Source organism: Megalops cyprinoides, chromosome 10, assembly GCF_013368585.1.
Source record: "Megalops cyprinoides isolate fMegCyp1 chromosome 10, fMegCyp1.pri, whole genome shotgun sequence".
Taxonomy (NCBI): domain Eukaryota; kingdom Metazoa; phylum Chordata; class Actinopteri; order Elopiformes; family Megalopidae; genus Megalops; species Megalops cyprinoides.
The window spans coordinates 2379384-2394962 of record NC_050592.1 but is presented as its reverse complement, the minus strand read 5'-3'; the positions used below and the strand labels follow the sequence as shown (position 1 = coordinate 2394962).

The window sequence follows — 15579 nt, the reverse complement described above, 5'->3', positions numbered from 1 at the left end:
GTCAATCACCGGGGACCAAAAGCACTCTACCTCATCAGCACAAAACCCAGACGAGGACTACGGCCTGCCGCATCACCCCCATACTGGCTCAATGTTATGGCGATTTCACCTTAATGTTACCATGCTGCTCCAGGATCGGTGCCATGCCGTGGCCAGCTCTGCGTCCGCTGGCGTCCCTGTGAAAAGCCTCTCTCTCTCTCTCAGTAAAGCAGACGCTGGGCTCCCTTTCATAAACCTTTATTCCTCTGATCTCCTCCAGCCCGGGACCAACTCGGCCAGGTTCATTTACATTATTCACATACACTGTACCCAGTAGTTACATTTCTCTTCAAGTTAAATAACTAAATCATTAAAGACAAAATAACCAACACACTTCTTTGTCGAACTCAGAATAATAATAACAATAATTATACTTATAATAGTCAAATATTGTATATTTTTCTGGTCTGATGGTCTACTATGGATAATGCTGTCAGTCTTTTAAGGTGCATGGTAAAATCGGCGTGAGATATTTCAATAAAACGTAACACTGATCCACCATGACGCGTGGTGAAGTAGACATACACACACTGTGGTGTTTTTTTTTCTCTGGTTTAGTTTCTCTTGATTGCGGCTGCTTCTTGCTGCTCCCCAGGGAAGACGTTTGCGGTGGTGATTTGTGTATGATCTAGAGGAGAGTCCTGTGCAAGCTGTTTGCGGTGGAGCAAGGCGCCCCGAATCGCTCGTGGGGTAAGGCTCGTCTCCCGGCACCCCAAGACTCACAGCACCTCTGCAGGGGACAAAACAGAACGAGAGAGAGACAGAAAGGCAGTGTTATCTGACACAAGCTACATTCAGAAAAGCTGGACTGTGGAGACCCTGTTAGAGCAACAATGTGGAGCAGTGGTCAAAGCAGCAGTGTGGAGCAGTGGTCAGAGAAGCAGTGTGGAGCAGTGATCAGAGCAGCGGTCAGAGCAGCAGTGTGGAGCAGTGGTCAGAGCAGCAGTGTGGAGCAGTGATCAGAGCAGCGGTCAGAGCAGCAGTGTGGAGCAGTGGTCAGAGCAGCAGTGTGGAGCAGTGATCAGAGCAGCGGTCAGAGCAGCAGTGTGGAGCAGTAGCAAGGGCACTAGCCACAATAACACAATAATGTTGGTCCTGTTTTGACATAGTGCTGATCCAGTAAAAATAAACACCTCTATTAATGAGTTATGAAATCTTGAAGAAAAATGTTTAAACACATCTAGTCTTCCAAACCAGAAACCACATTGTGCAGGTGACCCCTGACCCCTGGACCCGGGCCACTCTGGCTGAGGACACGGGCCTAAGGTTTCCTGCCACAGTATAAATACTTTTTTACGAGAGCTTTCATCCCTGTGTGGATGACCTCCCGAGCATCGTGTTTGCTTTGGGCATGATTAATGGCTGGGGGCTGTCTTCAGGCTGACAGGTGGGCCGGAGAGAGGTGAGGGGGGGGCACATAACTGGGGTGAGATCCGCTTTCATGCCCCCACCCCCTCCAGGACTGGCTCTCCTTAAAGCCCCTCCTGGCATTTCGCTCTCGGCTTTGTTCCAAGCACCAGGACCCTGGCAGGGGGGCTGTTTGAATTAGGCCCCTCCCCCCACCTGGTGTCGGACAGCTCACGTACGCCACTGACACTCACGCACCTACGACCGCTGTCACGGGGCACAAACGCTAGGGACGGTCACGCACCGCAGGGTACTCGGCGGTCACCTGCTTTCAATAGCACTTGAAACGGCTCGAACCTGGGACAGCAGTGTAGCATTGTGGTTAAGGAGCAGGACCCGTAACCGAAAGGTTGCTGGTTCGATTCCCCATGGGGGCTTAACCCACAATTGCCTCAATAAATATCTAGCTGTATAAATAGATAACATTGTAAAAACCTGTAACTAATGTAAGTCGCTCTGGATAAGAGTGTCTGCTAAGTGCCAATAATGTAATACAACGTAATGTAACCCGCAGAGCCTAGTGTGGACTCACTCCTAACGTGTTCCTAAAGCTGTACATTCACACCCTGCTTTCCATAGATATAAAAAAAAAAAAAAAAAAAAAACCAAGGAACCGGATCAGACGGGCCTGCTGTTCATTCAGGTAGAAGCAACCAGCAACATATATAAGTCGCTCTGAGTAAGTATGTGCCAAATAACATTAATGTAAATGAAAGGTAATCTTAGTCCGTGTTGTGTAAATGTACCTTCTTCACCAACTGAAACGCCAGCTATGCCCCCCCCAATCAGTACCTGCGACATGCTGGGGCTTCATGGTGCCCGCCTTCTTCAGGAAAGGCTCCCCGCCCTCAAAGGCCAGGATTGGCTCGCCAGGCACGTCACTCTGCGACTTCTCCCGCCCCCCGCCATTGCTGCCACTGTGATTGGCCAGCTGGATGATCTCCTCAAAGTCGCCAGCCTCGCCCTTGGCGGACAGGCCGTTCTCGTGCTTGGCGGGCTGGACTCCGTTCAGAACGGGGACCGCGGGGCTGAGGGGAGGTCATGTGACACAGAGGTTTAGTCACATGGTGTGGTGAGCAGCACTTTCACCTGTCCAATCAGAGGCTGACTGGGCTGTCCTTTAGTAAGGAAGGCATTCCACTGAATACTTACAGGCTTTTAACCAGCAAGCAAAATAATAACATTCAACTTAAAGTTTAAAATTAAAGTTGAAATTTAATTTAATTGCAACAGTTACAAAACATATTACAAAAAGCCTTTTGTTTCTTAAACAGATTCAAGTGCATGTTTCCTAACCAAAAGGTTGCTGGTGCAATTCCCCTCCTGAGGCACTGCTCTTGGGAAAGGTAGTTAACTCAGAATTGCTTCAGTAAATATCCAGCCGTATAAATGGATACAACTGTAACCTACGTAGGTCACTCTGGATAAGAGCGTCTGCTAAAGGACAATAATGTAATGTGTCAAGGACCCCTGGATCAGACTCTAAAAGGCACTTACCCTGAAGAGCTGGAGACTGCTGCTCTATCAGAGTCTGGTCAGAGGCTTATTTTAGGAGCTGAATGTTTGATTTCAAACTGCTGTATGTGTTTGGTGGTTAAATGGTGTGAGACACAGGCCCTGCGCATCGCTTCTCTTGGTTAGCATGTTTTGTAGGTGTGATACAGCACAATGAGCTGTCTAGCCACACTTTCTCTATGAATATCAACTCTTCAGACCTAATCTCTGATCTGACCGAGCTGCGCTCAAACTCACCTCACTGTCACGCTGCTCTGTGATTGGACCTCTTTCACCTCCTTATTGGACAGCGACGCCTCTGGGCTTGGCTGGTAGTCGGCTGACGCTGGAAAAACAAGGTAAATGGTTCCCATATCCTGTGTCTAATTCTGACCAACACAAGGTCTTCAACTGCAATACTTTTAAGCCAACACAGCTGACTCATATAATCCTTCAATCAGAATGTTTTCAGGCAAATCACTTGTTTCTGATTTTAATATTTTGTTTTTTTTTTTTCCACAGGAAACTGATGGCACAGCCATCTGGAGATGGGGGGGCTGGTGTTGGGTGCCCTTTGAGGACTTTCTAAGCAGCATGTGAGAAGGTTACAGAGCCACTCGGGAGTGCAGGCGATCTCCCATGAGGCAAAGCTGCAGTAATTCTGCATTATGTAATGCCGTATTTCCTGATGGCGTCCCGGCGATTTTATTTTCGCTCCTTCCCCTGCAGGCACCAGACCCCCTCCTCCCTCCCCCTCCCCGCAACAGAGGCCCTGATCAGAAAGCAGGCTGGCCTGCCAGCTCCTGGGCCCCCCCGTCACGGGCGCAGCACTCACCCCTGAGCTCCAGGGGGCGCTAAGGAGGCGATTTTCACAGAGACTCCGGCTACATCTACAGCTTGCATCAGTACGGCAGTGGGGGAGACAGGGACAGCAGCCGGGGTCTGGAAATCAGCCCCTGGATGCCCACAGTGTTCCACTCAGAGCTAAAGCCCTCCACCTGACTTTAAACACACTCCATGCCTTTAATCTGTTCACACGCATGCTCTGTCAGGGCTAGAATTACCTTCAAGGCTCTTTTGGGGAAGAAAAAGGCAATGATACACACTCTGAAAATGAATCCCAGTTTGGGTGATGAAACGGGCTTACGCAGGCCCATCTGACAAATGGATAAAGCCTCTGAAGCTCAGTAGCTGATCGTTTAGCCTCCCGCCTACAGGGGGGGAGGATGTTTTCTGGGTTCCTGCTGATGTGGAATGATGGAGGTCTGTAACAGGAGGTCTGCGCTCCATCTCTCTGAACTCACCTTTGCTGCCCTCTACGTCCGTTTTGGCATCTTTGCCGTTGACCTGGGTGGGGGAGGGGGACTTGGCGTCCTTCTGTAATGAGATAAGAAACAGCATTCACAGGGGAACGTTTCCCACCGCACCGCAACCTCCATCACACACGACGGCCCCGATGAGGAACGCACCTTCTCTCCCCCATCTGTCTTGCGTGTTCTCTTCATAATCTCCTCGAGACGCTGCAATCCAAACACAAGAGGGACCGGTTAGGGAACAGGGAACACACACAGCCCTCCCCAAAACCCACCAATCAGACGGCAGATCCCCCGAGCGGAGCCTGGGATTGATAAATTTCAAACCCCATCTGAGTCATATATCTGTTCAGGCACATTCTTTCATGCTGTTCTTTTTCCCCTCACTCTCTCTTTCTCGCGCACGCGCACGCTGTGGTTTGGACCCATGGCTTTGATCCGGTTCCTTATTCAACGCTGAAGCAGGGGCTTGTGGGTAGGGCCCCTTGGCTCCAACCCGCCATGCTTGTGGCTTTGAATCCTGGGAAGAACGCCACCGTCTCACCCATGAAACACTGGAATTTACCTCGGCTGCCTGAGCTCAAGGGAAAACTATGTGCTAAAATCTTTAAACAGCACAGCACCCCGCCCTTTGGGAGAGGCTAACCGTTACACACCCCGTATAACTCTGCACTCACAGGTATCACATCTGCCCGCTGGGATTTTATTGTAAGCGAGCCTTTGGTTTAACTCCTCAGATCTGATTTCTTTGAAGGTGGGGATCTTTCATGCTGGCTGGCATTGGTTCACCTGAGAACATCTTGTAAGTGACTAATTCCTGTCTCAGCTGGTGTTGTGAGTAGAGTGCTCACACTTTTACCGGGTTTATCTGCGGCTGGTTCTCCAGATGCATAAGGCAGGCGTCTCGTAGGGAACAGGCTGTTCCTGAGGGTTAATCCCACAGCAGGATCCTGCTGCAGCCTGGCCTTGCTGCCAGGGCCTGATAAGAGCCTCCTCTGGGCAGGGACGCCCCCCTCCCCTCTCTGTGTGATGGATCGGGACCACCGGGACCTGCCACGCAGCAGAGCTTTCCCTGACAGATCCGGTCTGCTCTGGTCCCCCCACCCCCGCAACGCTTTGATGTAGTTGTGTTTCCACAATCTCAAGCACACCCTCCACAAGTGGTCTTCTCAGATATCTCTGAGGGTGAAATTCACTTTACAGAGCTTTTAGCTCTGCCTTTTTTTATTTGTTTAGGATCCGTTTTCTCTTGCGCTATCGTATCTGCGCTGCATATGTCTGTGGAGCTTTTACGGGGGCAGCTGAGGGAAAGAGCTGAAGGAAGCAACAGCAGCTCCAGGGACCAAAACGCTCCCCCAGACTGCTGCCCTTCATTCAGTACGTACTATTAAATGCACTGCTTTTGTACGACTCCCAAGGAGGGCTTAAACATGCTGTCCTGGTAAAATATAACTAATGTTGCTCTATCAACCTGGCCATCTAATTAGAACCCTGTTTTTAAAACTGCTAACATAACTCTTCTTCTCCTGCCCAGAGATCCCTGCCTAGCACAAAATGGCCACTGAGTCAGTGAACTGGGGTGCTAAACCTTGCTGGTGGTTGAGGAGAGTGACTGTTGCTTCCACCAAAGACACAAAATCTGTGAAACCCATAATTACGATTAATGTTATTGCTCTACAAAATAATATATCGTATAGAATTGAATATTATATGATTATGTGAATTTATATGATCTGTTGAATGGAACAGATAAAATTGCAAGGTGCAGTAGGCTTGTATGAGGGTCTGTCACCCAGCACACAGGATGAAAACAGGTCAGTGAAGGACAACAGCAGCTGAGATGAACTCTGTGACTGTGTCATGTGCGTGAATGAGTCCATGTTTTGTTTAACCAAAAGGAATTCATACATGTGGTATGCATTCCATGCGCATGGGTACATCCTACACAACATATGCTGTTTTTTAAACATAATGGAGGATTCTGCCAGAAGCGGCATTTCTGTGAAACCACTCGTTCTTATGTGGAAGCTAATTTGGGTTTTGCTGGGCTGCTTCAGACCTTTCCAAACAGCACGAGGAAGACTGGCTCCACTGGCTCCCAGTGTTACAGGCTGAGTTCACTGACCACCCAGGAGTGATGAGTTTTACAGCAAAAATCCTGCTAGTCCTTCCCTGTGCACCTGGGAGACCAGCAGGACCTGCTCCACTCTGCATCCTTTGGGTCAAGACACAGACAGCTAACTGTTTTGGCTGTGTGGAGGTGCACATCTTCTGAACCATCTGGCTTTGTTCAAAAACACCATGCTCTCATTTGGAAACATTTTCTTAGTGTCTTGACTCAGTTTAATTCAGAGACATTCTCTCTCAAGTTGAAAGTGTTTCTTAGCGTTTGAGTCTGGCTTTGTTTTAAAAGATGCTAGATGCAGAGGCATTTGTGGTGCCTGACTCTGGATTCTTCTCTCTCCTTCATGTCGGGGTCTCCTACCTTCTTCCTCTCCAGACGCTCCTGCTCCTCCTTCTGGAAGTGCTTCTCTCTCTCCAGACGCTGTCTCTCTGCCTCCTCCCGAGCCCTGGCCTCGGCCTCTTCTCTCTGATATAGGTATAGGAAACATAAAACTACATTACCCAGAAGGCACATCACACATCAGTATCTGCTCCTCACTAAAATACATGTTATAACTGTATTACCCAGAAGCCACTACTCCTCACTGAAAGACATCACAGAAATTCTATTCATCATGACCCAATATTCACCACCTTGGAGGCTGTGGTATAGTCTGCATAGTAATTGCAGCTATGAATATTCTGTTGCAAGCCACAGCCCTTTTAACATGACGTGAAGTACACAGAGCTGATTGTAGTACAGTATCTGCAGACACCCACTATACAGTCACAACTGCATTTCCTAGAATCACCTGCAACGCACTTAAGGTGAGGTCCACTGACAAACATAGGATATAAGCCTAGCACAATCGTTTGACCCACTGTTTTCCTGTGAGCTTTTGTTCCTTTAGCAAGAGGAGGTTTTTTTTTTTTTTTTTAAAAAAAGCATACTGCTTATTTAATTAGGTATGTTTTGGGGGCACAAGCTGAGAGACAGTCGGTTTTAGCTAAACATTTGGCCACCGGGGGGCAGCAGTGGGATGTCAGAGGCTGTTCCTGTGTGAGGAGGCGGTGCAGCTCACATTGCGCTGCTGATGGTGCGGGCACGCCACCCACACAGGCTAAACAAACACTGCTCTGATTGTGAGAGCGTTTTCGGGTTCAGCTAGGCCTCCTCCTGCCCACCGAGGCGATTTACACCAGCTGCTTCAGACCAGAGGCAACAAACAGAGAGAGAGAAGGCCGCGACATCATCCATCTGCCTCAGCCCGCGCGGTGAACCAGGTTCAGAGCAGGCACACGACTCCACAACAAACGGATCTCAGTACAGTCAGACGTCTATAACCTCTTTAAAAGGCAGGAGTAATTACAACAAACGGAGATTAATCCTGACGACCAGCAGGATCACGGAGGCCCGTTCCTTGGCAGAGCCGTGTGAGACGTGGTCAGAGAAGTGGCCAGCTCCCGCAGATGCTGAGGATGCTGAGAGAAGCTTGGCTCGCGCACGGGCGCTAAGCGTGTTGGACACAGTAGGATCGGGGGTTGCAGGCGGGTGTGGTGGGCAAGCTGATTATCTGCCAGGGCAGGGAAGGGGAGACCGAACAACTCAGGAACACGGCGGGTGACGGGTGCTCCTGTGCCCCCTGTCACCTTTCTCCTTTTCACCGTGAAGAACTGATGGAGATACTGTCACCACCCTCACGACCCGAAGGCAACAGCTGATCTCAGGAGCCAGGTGCTGGCCAAACCTCCGATCCCGTTACACACGGGCTCAAAGCACTTAGGCCTTCCATAAACACCCTGCGGCATGCTCAGATATGACTGAGTATCAGGTACGACTAACAGGAGGGGGGCTCACGTTTAAAACAGTCTAACATCATCAACAACAACGATTTGATCACATATGTGAACTATCGCTTTCAAATTCTTTAACTTTGAAAAAATTCAATCAACCTTTATTTGGCATCCTTTAAAATCAGATTTTTCACTTTTCAGTGCTCCATTTCCACAGAGAATCAGAACAAATCCAAGTGAGAGTGGGAAATACCACTCCCTGACCCCTCAACCAGAGCACCAGAGAGACGAGGGAAGGTTGTGGAGTGCCAGGAGCAGCCTGGGGTGGTTACCTTATGCCATGGATGCATTTGCATGAGGGGACTACACTACCCAGAATGCCCTGCACTCACCTGTTTCTGCAGGCGGTCGTTCTCCTCCTGCTCAGCACGGGCCTTCTCCTGCGCCTCCCTCTCCTCCTCCAGACGCTGCTCCTCCAGCCTGCGCTGCGCCTCCTCCTCCTGAAGCCTGCGCTCCTCAGCCTCCCGAGCCAGACGCTCCTCCCGCAACGCCCTGAGACACACACAAAGCGCACGCTGTGTATGAGTACACACATCATTCATAACGGGCATGGTCATACGCACGCACACATGCACACACACGCACGCGCGCACATGCACACACACGCACGCGCACACACACACGCGCACACATATACATACACACACACACACACACATACGCACGCACACATGCACACACACGCACGCGCGCACATGCGCACACATACACACACGCACACACATGCACACGCACATGCACACACATGCGCACACACACACGCACACACACGCGCACACATATACATACACACACACAAGCGTGCACACACACGCACGCACACACACACACACACACACACATGTGCGCGCACACACATACATACACATACACGTACACGCACACACACACACACACACACACACACTCAACCCATCCATTCTATCAGGAGTAGTCACTTATCAGGGAATGAATGCACCCACACACTCCCATTAGATCTGGTCAGGAAAACCCCTTTTGCACACAGTCAAGAAACTCATACATTCACAACACTGAAAGCAGACCATGGACACCAGCACACACCAGCTGGATGTGATCCACCTCCACATAGTTCAGTTCACATTTCATTAGCTTTGTCTGATGAAGCTCAGTAGTGAAGTCACAGCACTCTATAACCAGAGAGGGCGCTCTAACGCTGACTCACTGCCTAAATAACAAACACACTTGGATAATGACACACAGGATGTGTGAGTATTGGAGGGGGTTCCATTTTCCAGTGATCAAGTTCTCAATGCTTTCTAAAATCAGCTAATGTGTGTGCTATTATAATCCCACAGTTTTACGAGCTCATTCAGGCCTCTTTCAGATGGTTTCCAGTTCTCAGTTGAAACAGAATCACCACCATTTCACACGCATCAAAGAGCTGGTATCTGAGCAGAGCAGCCGAGGACACCGATATGTCTTCCAAAAACAAACCCGAACTGTAAAACAGAGACTTGCCATGAAAGAGCACGCAGCAAACACGATCAATACAAACATTTCAATATTTACACACAGATGCCGACCACAGATCCTCAAAGCTTACTGTGCAAACGGACACACTCACAGCTAGAGGTGTACTTACGTGTGTGTGTGCATGCCCGTGCCTGTTTCAATTTGTGTGTGCGTGTGTGTATACGTGTGTATGCGAGTATGCATATGAGTATTTGCATGCATGCCTGTGCGTGTATGTGTGTGCTTGTGCGTATGTATGAGTGTGTGTGTACGAGGGGGGTACGGGCCCTGGGAGAGAGGGGGGTACGGGCCCTGGGAGAGAGGGGGGTACGGGCCTGGGAGAGAGGGGGGAGGATGGTCCCTGTAGTGGGGGAGTGACTCACCGCTCTCTGGCCTCCTGTTCCCGCCTCTCCTGCTCCTCTCTCTCCCGCTGCTCCCTGGCCTGTCGTCGTTTCTCCGCCAGGATTCGAGCCGCCTGCTCGGGGTCCGTGGTGCCGGCCATGGGTTTCCCCGCGGAGCCGCCGGGAGCCGCCAGGGCCGGCTCCGGGGCCGAGGGGCCGGCGGACGCTGTGATTGGTGCGCTCAGGGAAGGGGGCGTGACTGGGGCTGAGGACACCACAATGGAGGGGACAACAGCAGGGGCTGGGAGAGACAGAAGGTGGGGGGGAGGAGAAAGACAGTGAGCCTCCTGCTGTCTGTGGTGGAGCGTAGAGACGGTACAGTGGAGCCCCGCGATATTACAGCTCAACTCCCCTCAAGGACGTCAATCATAAAACATTCAGCCATTTTCCACCTCGAACATTGAGCACAGAGCCCTTCTCTTCCTCCAGAGACTGCAGCATCAGCCGAAATCTGTCTCGCATTTTAAATTTCATAGCACTTTGAAGATGAAAGCCCTTGGTCCCGCTTCAGAAACTGCTCCCAATAACCAAGTAACCAAACTGATGAAATGAAGGCAATTTCTGAAATTTTGCTGAGCGGAAGGGCCTTGCCAGGGATCTCTCTTCTGTTCCACTCGTGAAAACACCCCATAAGTGGCACATTACTGTAATTACAGCCCCACACAGTGAGCTGTGAACTGACAAAGCGGAACACAACCTCGGTGAGGCCCGCTTCCCTTTCAGTAGCATCTGGCCCACTGTAACCTACCCTGATTCAGGCTTATGGGCTGTGCGGTTTTCCTTTACTTTCTGACTCATGGTTCTGAATCACTCCTCTCCAGAGAGAAAGAATGATCCACGTAACAAATCAAATAAGATTAAAACACGCAGCAGCCCGGGCCACTGGCATGCCTCAGTAACTGCCTTTCATAAACGTGAAACAGCACAACGCATGAAAAAAGAGCTGACACACACACACTGCCTTATAAAGGGAGTGGGAGGTTATTAACTGCCCAGGACTGGAAGCTGCTTCACTCAGGCATGTACATGCATGGACCTAGAGGCTGGATCAACAGGACAAAACTGAAGCTCAACGCTAGGCAACGGTATCCATGGGGACGATGCTCACCCTTTGCCTCGTCAGGGGTGGCTGGCCGGCGCGACTCTCTGGCCGTCTCCACGGCGATGGGAGAGGCTGTCCGCGGCTCCACCCTGGCGGGGGTCTTGGCTCTCTTGGGGCGTGTCTTGGGGGCAGACGGGGTGCCTCGGGCGGAGGGAGGTTTGGGGGAGACGGCTGGGCTGGGGGAGCAAGGTCGGCCTTTGGGGGTGATGGGGGAAGCCGGTCGGTTTTTAGACAGCGGGCTGGTGCTGGCGGGTGGAAGGGAGAGATGCTCATGACCCTGTGACCAGTGATGATGTCATCAACAATCACCAAAATGCAAACCCATTCTATGTTTGTAAGGCAGGTAATGTTACCTGGGCTTGGTTCTGTGTTTGTAAGGCAGGTAATGTTACCTGGGCTCGGTTCCGTGTTTGTAAGGCAGGTAATGTTACCTGGGCTCGGTTCTGTGTTTGATGCTGGGCAGGGACTGTCTCTTCTTCAGAACCTTCTCCTTTGTGAGGGCGCTCTTCTCCTTCTCGTTCTCACGCTCCTTGTCTTTCTTCTCTTTCTTCTTCTTCTCCATCTTTTCAGAGACAAAAGCGAGACGTGGAAGGGAGTGTGAACAACATGTTCTTCACGGATGGAGACACTCACTGCTGCAGGCTCTGAGAGCACAAGCCTTCCCACAATCCCCTGGGCTTCACAGTGATCCAGGCCGTCTCCTGACATGGAGCTGGGGCTGACTCACTCTCTCCGTTCCCTTATGGCCCGGCCTTCTCACATTTTCCTCACTTTAGCGTACACATTTTTACTGCGTCCCGACCCTCTGAGGCATAATACTGCAGAATGAATCACTGAATCCACAAAGAAAGAGCAAATGCTGTTTGAACCTTGAAGTCTGTATCCGTTTTTTTCCCCTAGTTGCTCAGTACAGTTTATCTGGAACAAAGACAACAGTGCGAAATGGCAGCCATCTACTCTAAGAGTTACACTGAAAGAATTCAGACGCTATTCATACATGTTACTCATTTACACAGCTGGATATTCACTGAGAAAACTGTGGGTTAGGTACCTTGCCCAAGGGTACAGCAGTACCCAGTGGGGAATTGAACCAGCAACCTTTCGGTTACGAGCCCTGCTCCCTACCACAATGCTACACTGCCGCCTCTATTAAGGTTGCGCTAAAAGAGTATGACTCTCTTTTGACAGGTAACCAACAGTATGTTTTAAAAAATTGTGCTCTTTGACCTGGGTTCTGGAAAGCTGCCCAGTGTTTCAGAGAATGTAACCCAAACTGAGATCCTTCAGCTCTCCCGATGCTGTTCTGAATGGCTCTCCTTGTGCATGGAAGGGTAGGGATTTAAGATGTTTCTCTTTTCACACAGGACCAAAGGCCTCGACGAGGCATCTACAGAGCCACGGCGCTGACGGCCGGTGGTGTGCGGGACTGACCGGGGCGGAGTCCCGTCTGCGCTGGCGCTGGGTGATGTCGGGCGTGCTGGCGGACACCTTCCAGCGGTCGGAGCAGCGGTGGTGCGGGCGATGGTGGTTACAGACTGTCAGCGGGCTGGCGGAGGCCGAGCGCGGGCACAGCGGAGACTCTGCAGGCGAGACGGGTCACTTTACACCCCATGCACTCAGACACGGGGGGGGTCCCCACACACCCCCCCACACAAGCAAACACAAGCTCTAATGTAAGATACGCTTGAACATTAATGTCTTTTGTTATCTATGTGAAAATCGATTATTACTAATTCATACATGTGTCTAACAAAAAACATGTTGTAAGCATTCTAAATCACCGATTCCTAAAGGTGCAAGGTTTCGGATTGTAGCGTGGAGGTGCAGGGAGTGGATGTGGAACTGTGGGGGAGAGGGCAAGGGTGGGTTTGACACAGTGGAGGGAGGGGCGGGGGGGCATGTTTAGGGCAGTAGTGGGTAGGAGCAGGGAGCAGGGGTAGGTTTGAAAGCATAGTGGTGAGGGCCAGGGGACAGGGCAGGTTTGAGAGTGTGAGGGGAGGGGCGGGGCATTGGCGGGGCAGGGGAAGGGCAGGTTTGAGAGTGTGAGTGGAGGGGCGGGGCAGGGGGAGGGCGGGTTTGAGAGTGTGAGGGGAGGGGCGGGGCAGAGGAAGGGCAGGTTTGAGAGTGTGAGGGGAGGGGTGGGGCAGGGGGAGGGCGGGTTTGAGAGTGTGAGGGGAGGGGCGGGGCATTGACGGGGCAGGGGAAGGGCAGGTTTGAGAGTGTGAGGGGAGGGGCGGGGCATTGACGGGGCAGGGGAAGGGCAGGTTTGAGAGTGTGAGGGGAGGGGCGGGGCAGAGGAAGGGCAGGTTTGAGAGTGTGAGGGGAGGGGCGGGGCAGAGGAAGGGCAGGTTTGAGAGTGTGAGGGGAGGGGCGGGGCAGAGGAAGGGCAGGTTTGAGAGTGTGAGGGGAGGGGCGGGGCAGAGGAAGGGCAGGTTTGAGAGTGTGAGGGGAGGGGCGGGACAGAGGAGGTTTGGTACAGCTCTGTGGCGGGTGCTCACGGGCATCCTTGCCGTTGCTCAGCACGCTGGCGGCGCTGCGGCTTCGGGCCAGGAAGGACAGCGTGGGAGTCATGAGCCGATCCACAATGCTGCTCTCCCAGGGACTCAGCTGCAGACTGCGGGCTGGAGACCAGGGGACACCGTCAGAGCCTGAACATCACAAACACACATATACATATATGCACTCACACACACAAACACAGACTGCTCATCACACACACACACACACACACACACACATACACTAACAGACTGCTCATCACACACACGTATACTCACATACACACATACATACACCTATGTACACGCACACACACACCTCACACCCCTTTATCCAGCTCACCCTTAAGCCTCTCACCCAGTCACCCAGTCATTCCCATTACACACATTTACCCATAATGCCGCTCTCCTCCCACATCAGGAGGTGGCCATTTTCCTGTGATTTTCTTTCCCCACTTCACACAGACACACCTGAGGACCAATGACCGTGGTCACCATGGATACCGCCCTCATCATGCTGAAGACAGCCCATGGACCTTGGCTTACCAGCGTGAAAATTCCATCAGTACTTCCAACAACCAATCACAACCACACTCCCACAATGCCTCACTCACATGCAATGGAGGGCCAGTGCCTTGCGAATGGACCATCGTTAGTGGGTGATGCGAATGAGCACACAGCAATGGGCTGATGATGACTCCAGAGAGGGGCGGCATGTCGCCCACCATGACCACAGAGGGCAGAGCTCCTCTCACAGAGACAAGGGCATTCTGACCGGGGGGGGGGGGTCAAACGCAGGGGCGCAAGAGGGCGTGCTGGACCCCCAACAAGAGACTCGGCTGCTCCTCATTATCGACAAAATCTCAGGATTTAACCCATAATCCCCATACAGGCCCCTGTCCAACCAATAATGAGAAGGATAAAAGAGAGAAATCGATGGCCTTAGTTTTTGGACAGCAGCCTCAGGCCCAGACAGACGGGACCGGTTAAAGTGACGGTTCGCTCCTCATCGGTACTGGCACACGACCGCAGAGAAACACGGAGGGGGATCCTTTCTGAGTTTCACAGCGCACAGTGTGGGTGGAGCAGGGGCAGCAGCAGCGAGCCCCCGCTGGCTTTGGGGATCAGAGCTGTACAAAGTGCTTTCAGCAAAATAAACGTGCCTAAAAGACGAGACTCGGACAGTCCCTGTTGAATACCGGGAGAGCTATATGCAGCTTCTGCAGGAGGTGAGAAGGCCAACTCAGCAGCTGTAGAAGTGTTTCAGAGATGGACACCAAAGAGACCGTCACAGAGAGCCATCACTTTAGCTCGAGGGCAGAAAAAAGCAAGAGAATATTTCGAGGAGTGGTCGCACCTATGTGCGTATGAAATGTGTCTTCTCTCGCAGGAACCTCATATCGGAGGTGTTTCCGCAGTCTCTGCTGACTCATTTTCGAGTGGCACTCTGTTCCTGAAGCGGTCACCAGGAGAGTCACTGACCCGCTGAGAGGCCTGTTTTGACAGAGGAAGGTTACATTACCCTGCTTTTGCTGGTTCCTCATTATGCTTGTGTGATAAAATATCTCTCATCTTAATGTGACAAAAGACTGTCGATATGGTGGCCTCAGATTTGCTGGCGTCTCTGTGTTTGAAATGTCCACCAGAGGAGCTCGCTGTGTGGCTAATTAAACAGTGTTTAATATGCATATGAATGCTAAGATGCTCTGTTAGGGGACACAGATAACCACTTGCAATCGTTCCACTCATTCCGATTTGAACGCCTTTGTGTTCATCGGTTGGTGGGCTGCAGTGCGTTATGAAGCCAGCGCGCTCTGGTGTGCCTCTGCGCTTATGGTGACACTGTAAGTGTTTGTCCTCGTCTGAATGTCTGCAGCTGGTGGCGATTCTCCCTT

At 51.4% G+C, this 15579-nt stretch overlaps 1 protein-coding gene across 1 annotated transcript in view; it reads right to left on the bottom strand.

The window, feature by feature from the left end:
* Positions 1-224: 224 nt before the first annotated feature.
* The window catches only part of map7d1a (MAP7 domain containing 1a), a 60979-nt gene continuing 45624 nt past the window's right edge, over positions 225-15579 (bottom strand). The window contains exons 8-19 of the mRNA XM_036538103.1: positions 13685-13807; positions 12618-12766; positions 11618-11748; positions 11193-11431; positions 10067-10325; positions 8543-8702; positions 6739-6843; positions 4410-4460; positions 4245-4317; positions 3199-3286; positions 2239-2474; positions 225-769 (exon numbers count right to left, since the gene is read on the bottom strand). Of these exons, the coding sequence (XP_036393996.1) occupies positions 759-769; positions 2239-2474; positions 3199-3286; positions 4245-4317; positions 4410-4460; positions 6739-6843; positions 8543-8702; positions 10067-10325; positions 11193-11431; positions 11618-11748; positions 12618-12766; positions 13685-13807 (1625 nt within the window). The 3' untranslated portion in view covers positions 225-758. The remainder of the gene's footprint in view (positions 770-2238; positions 2475-3198; positions 3287-4244; positions 4318-4409; positions 4461-6738; positions 6844-8542; positions 8703-10066; positions 10326-11192; positions 11432-11617; positions 11749-12617; positions 12767-13684; positions 13808-15579) is intronic.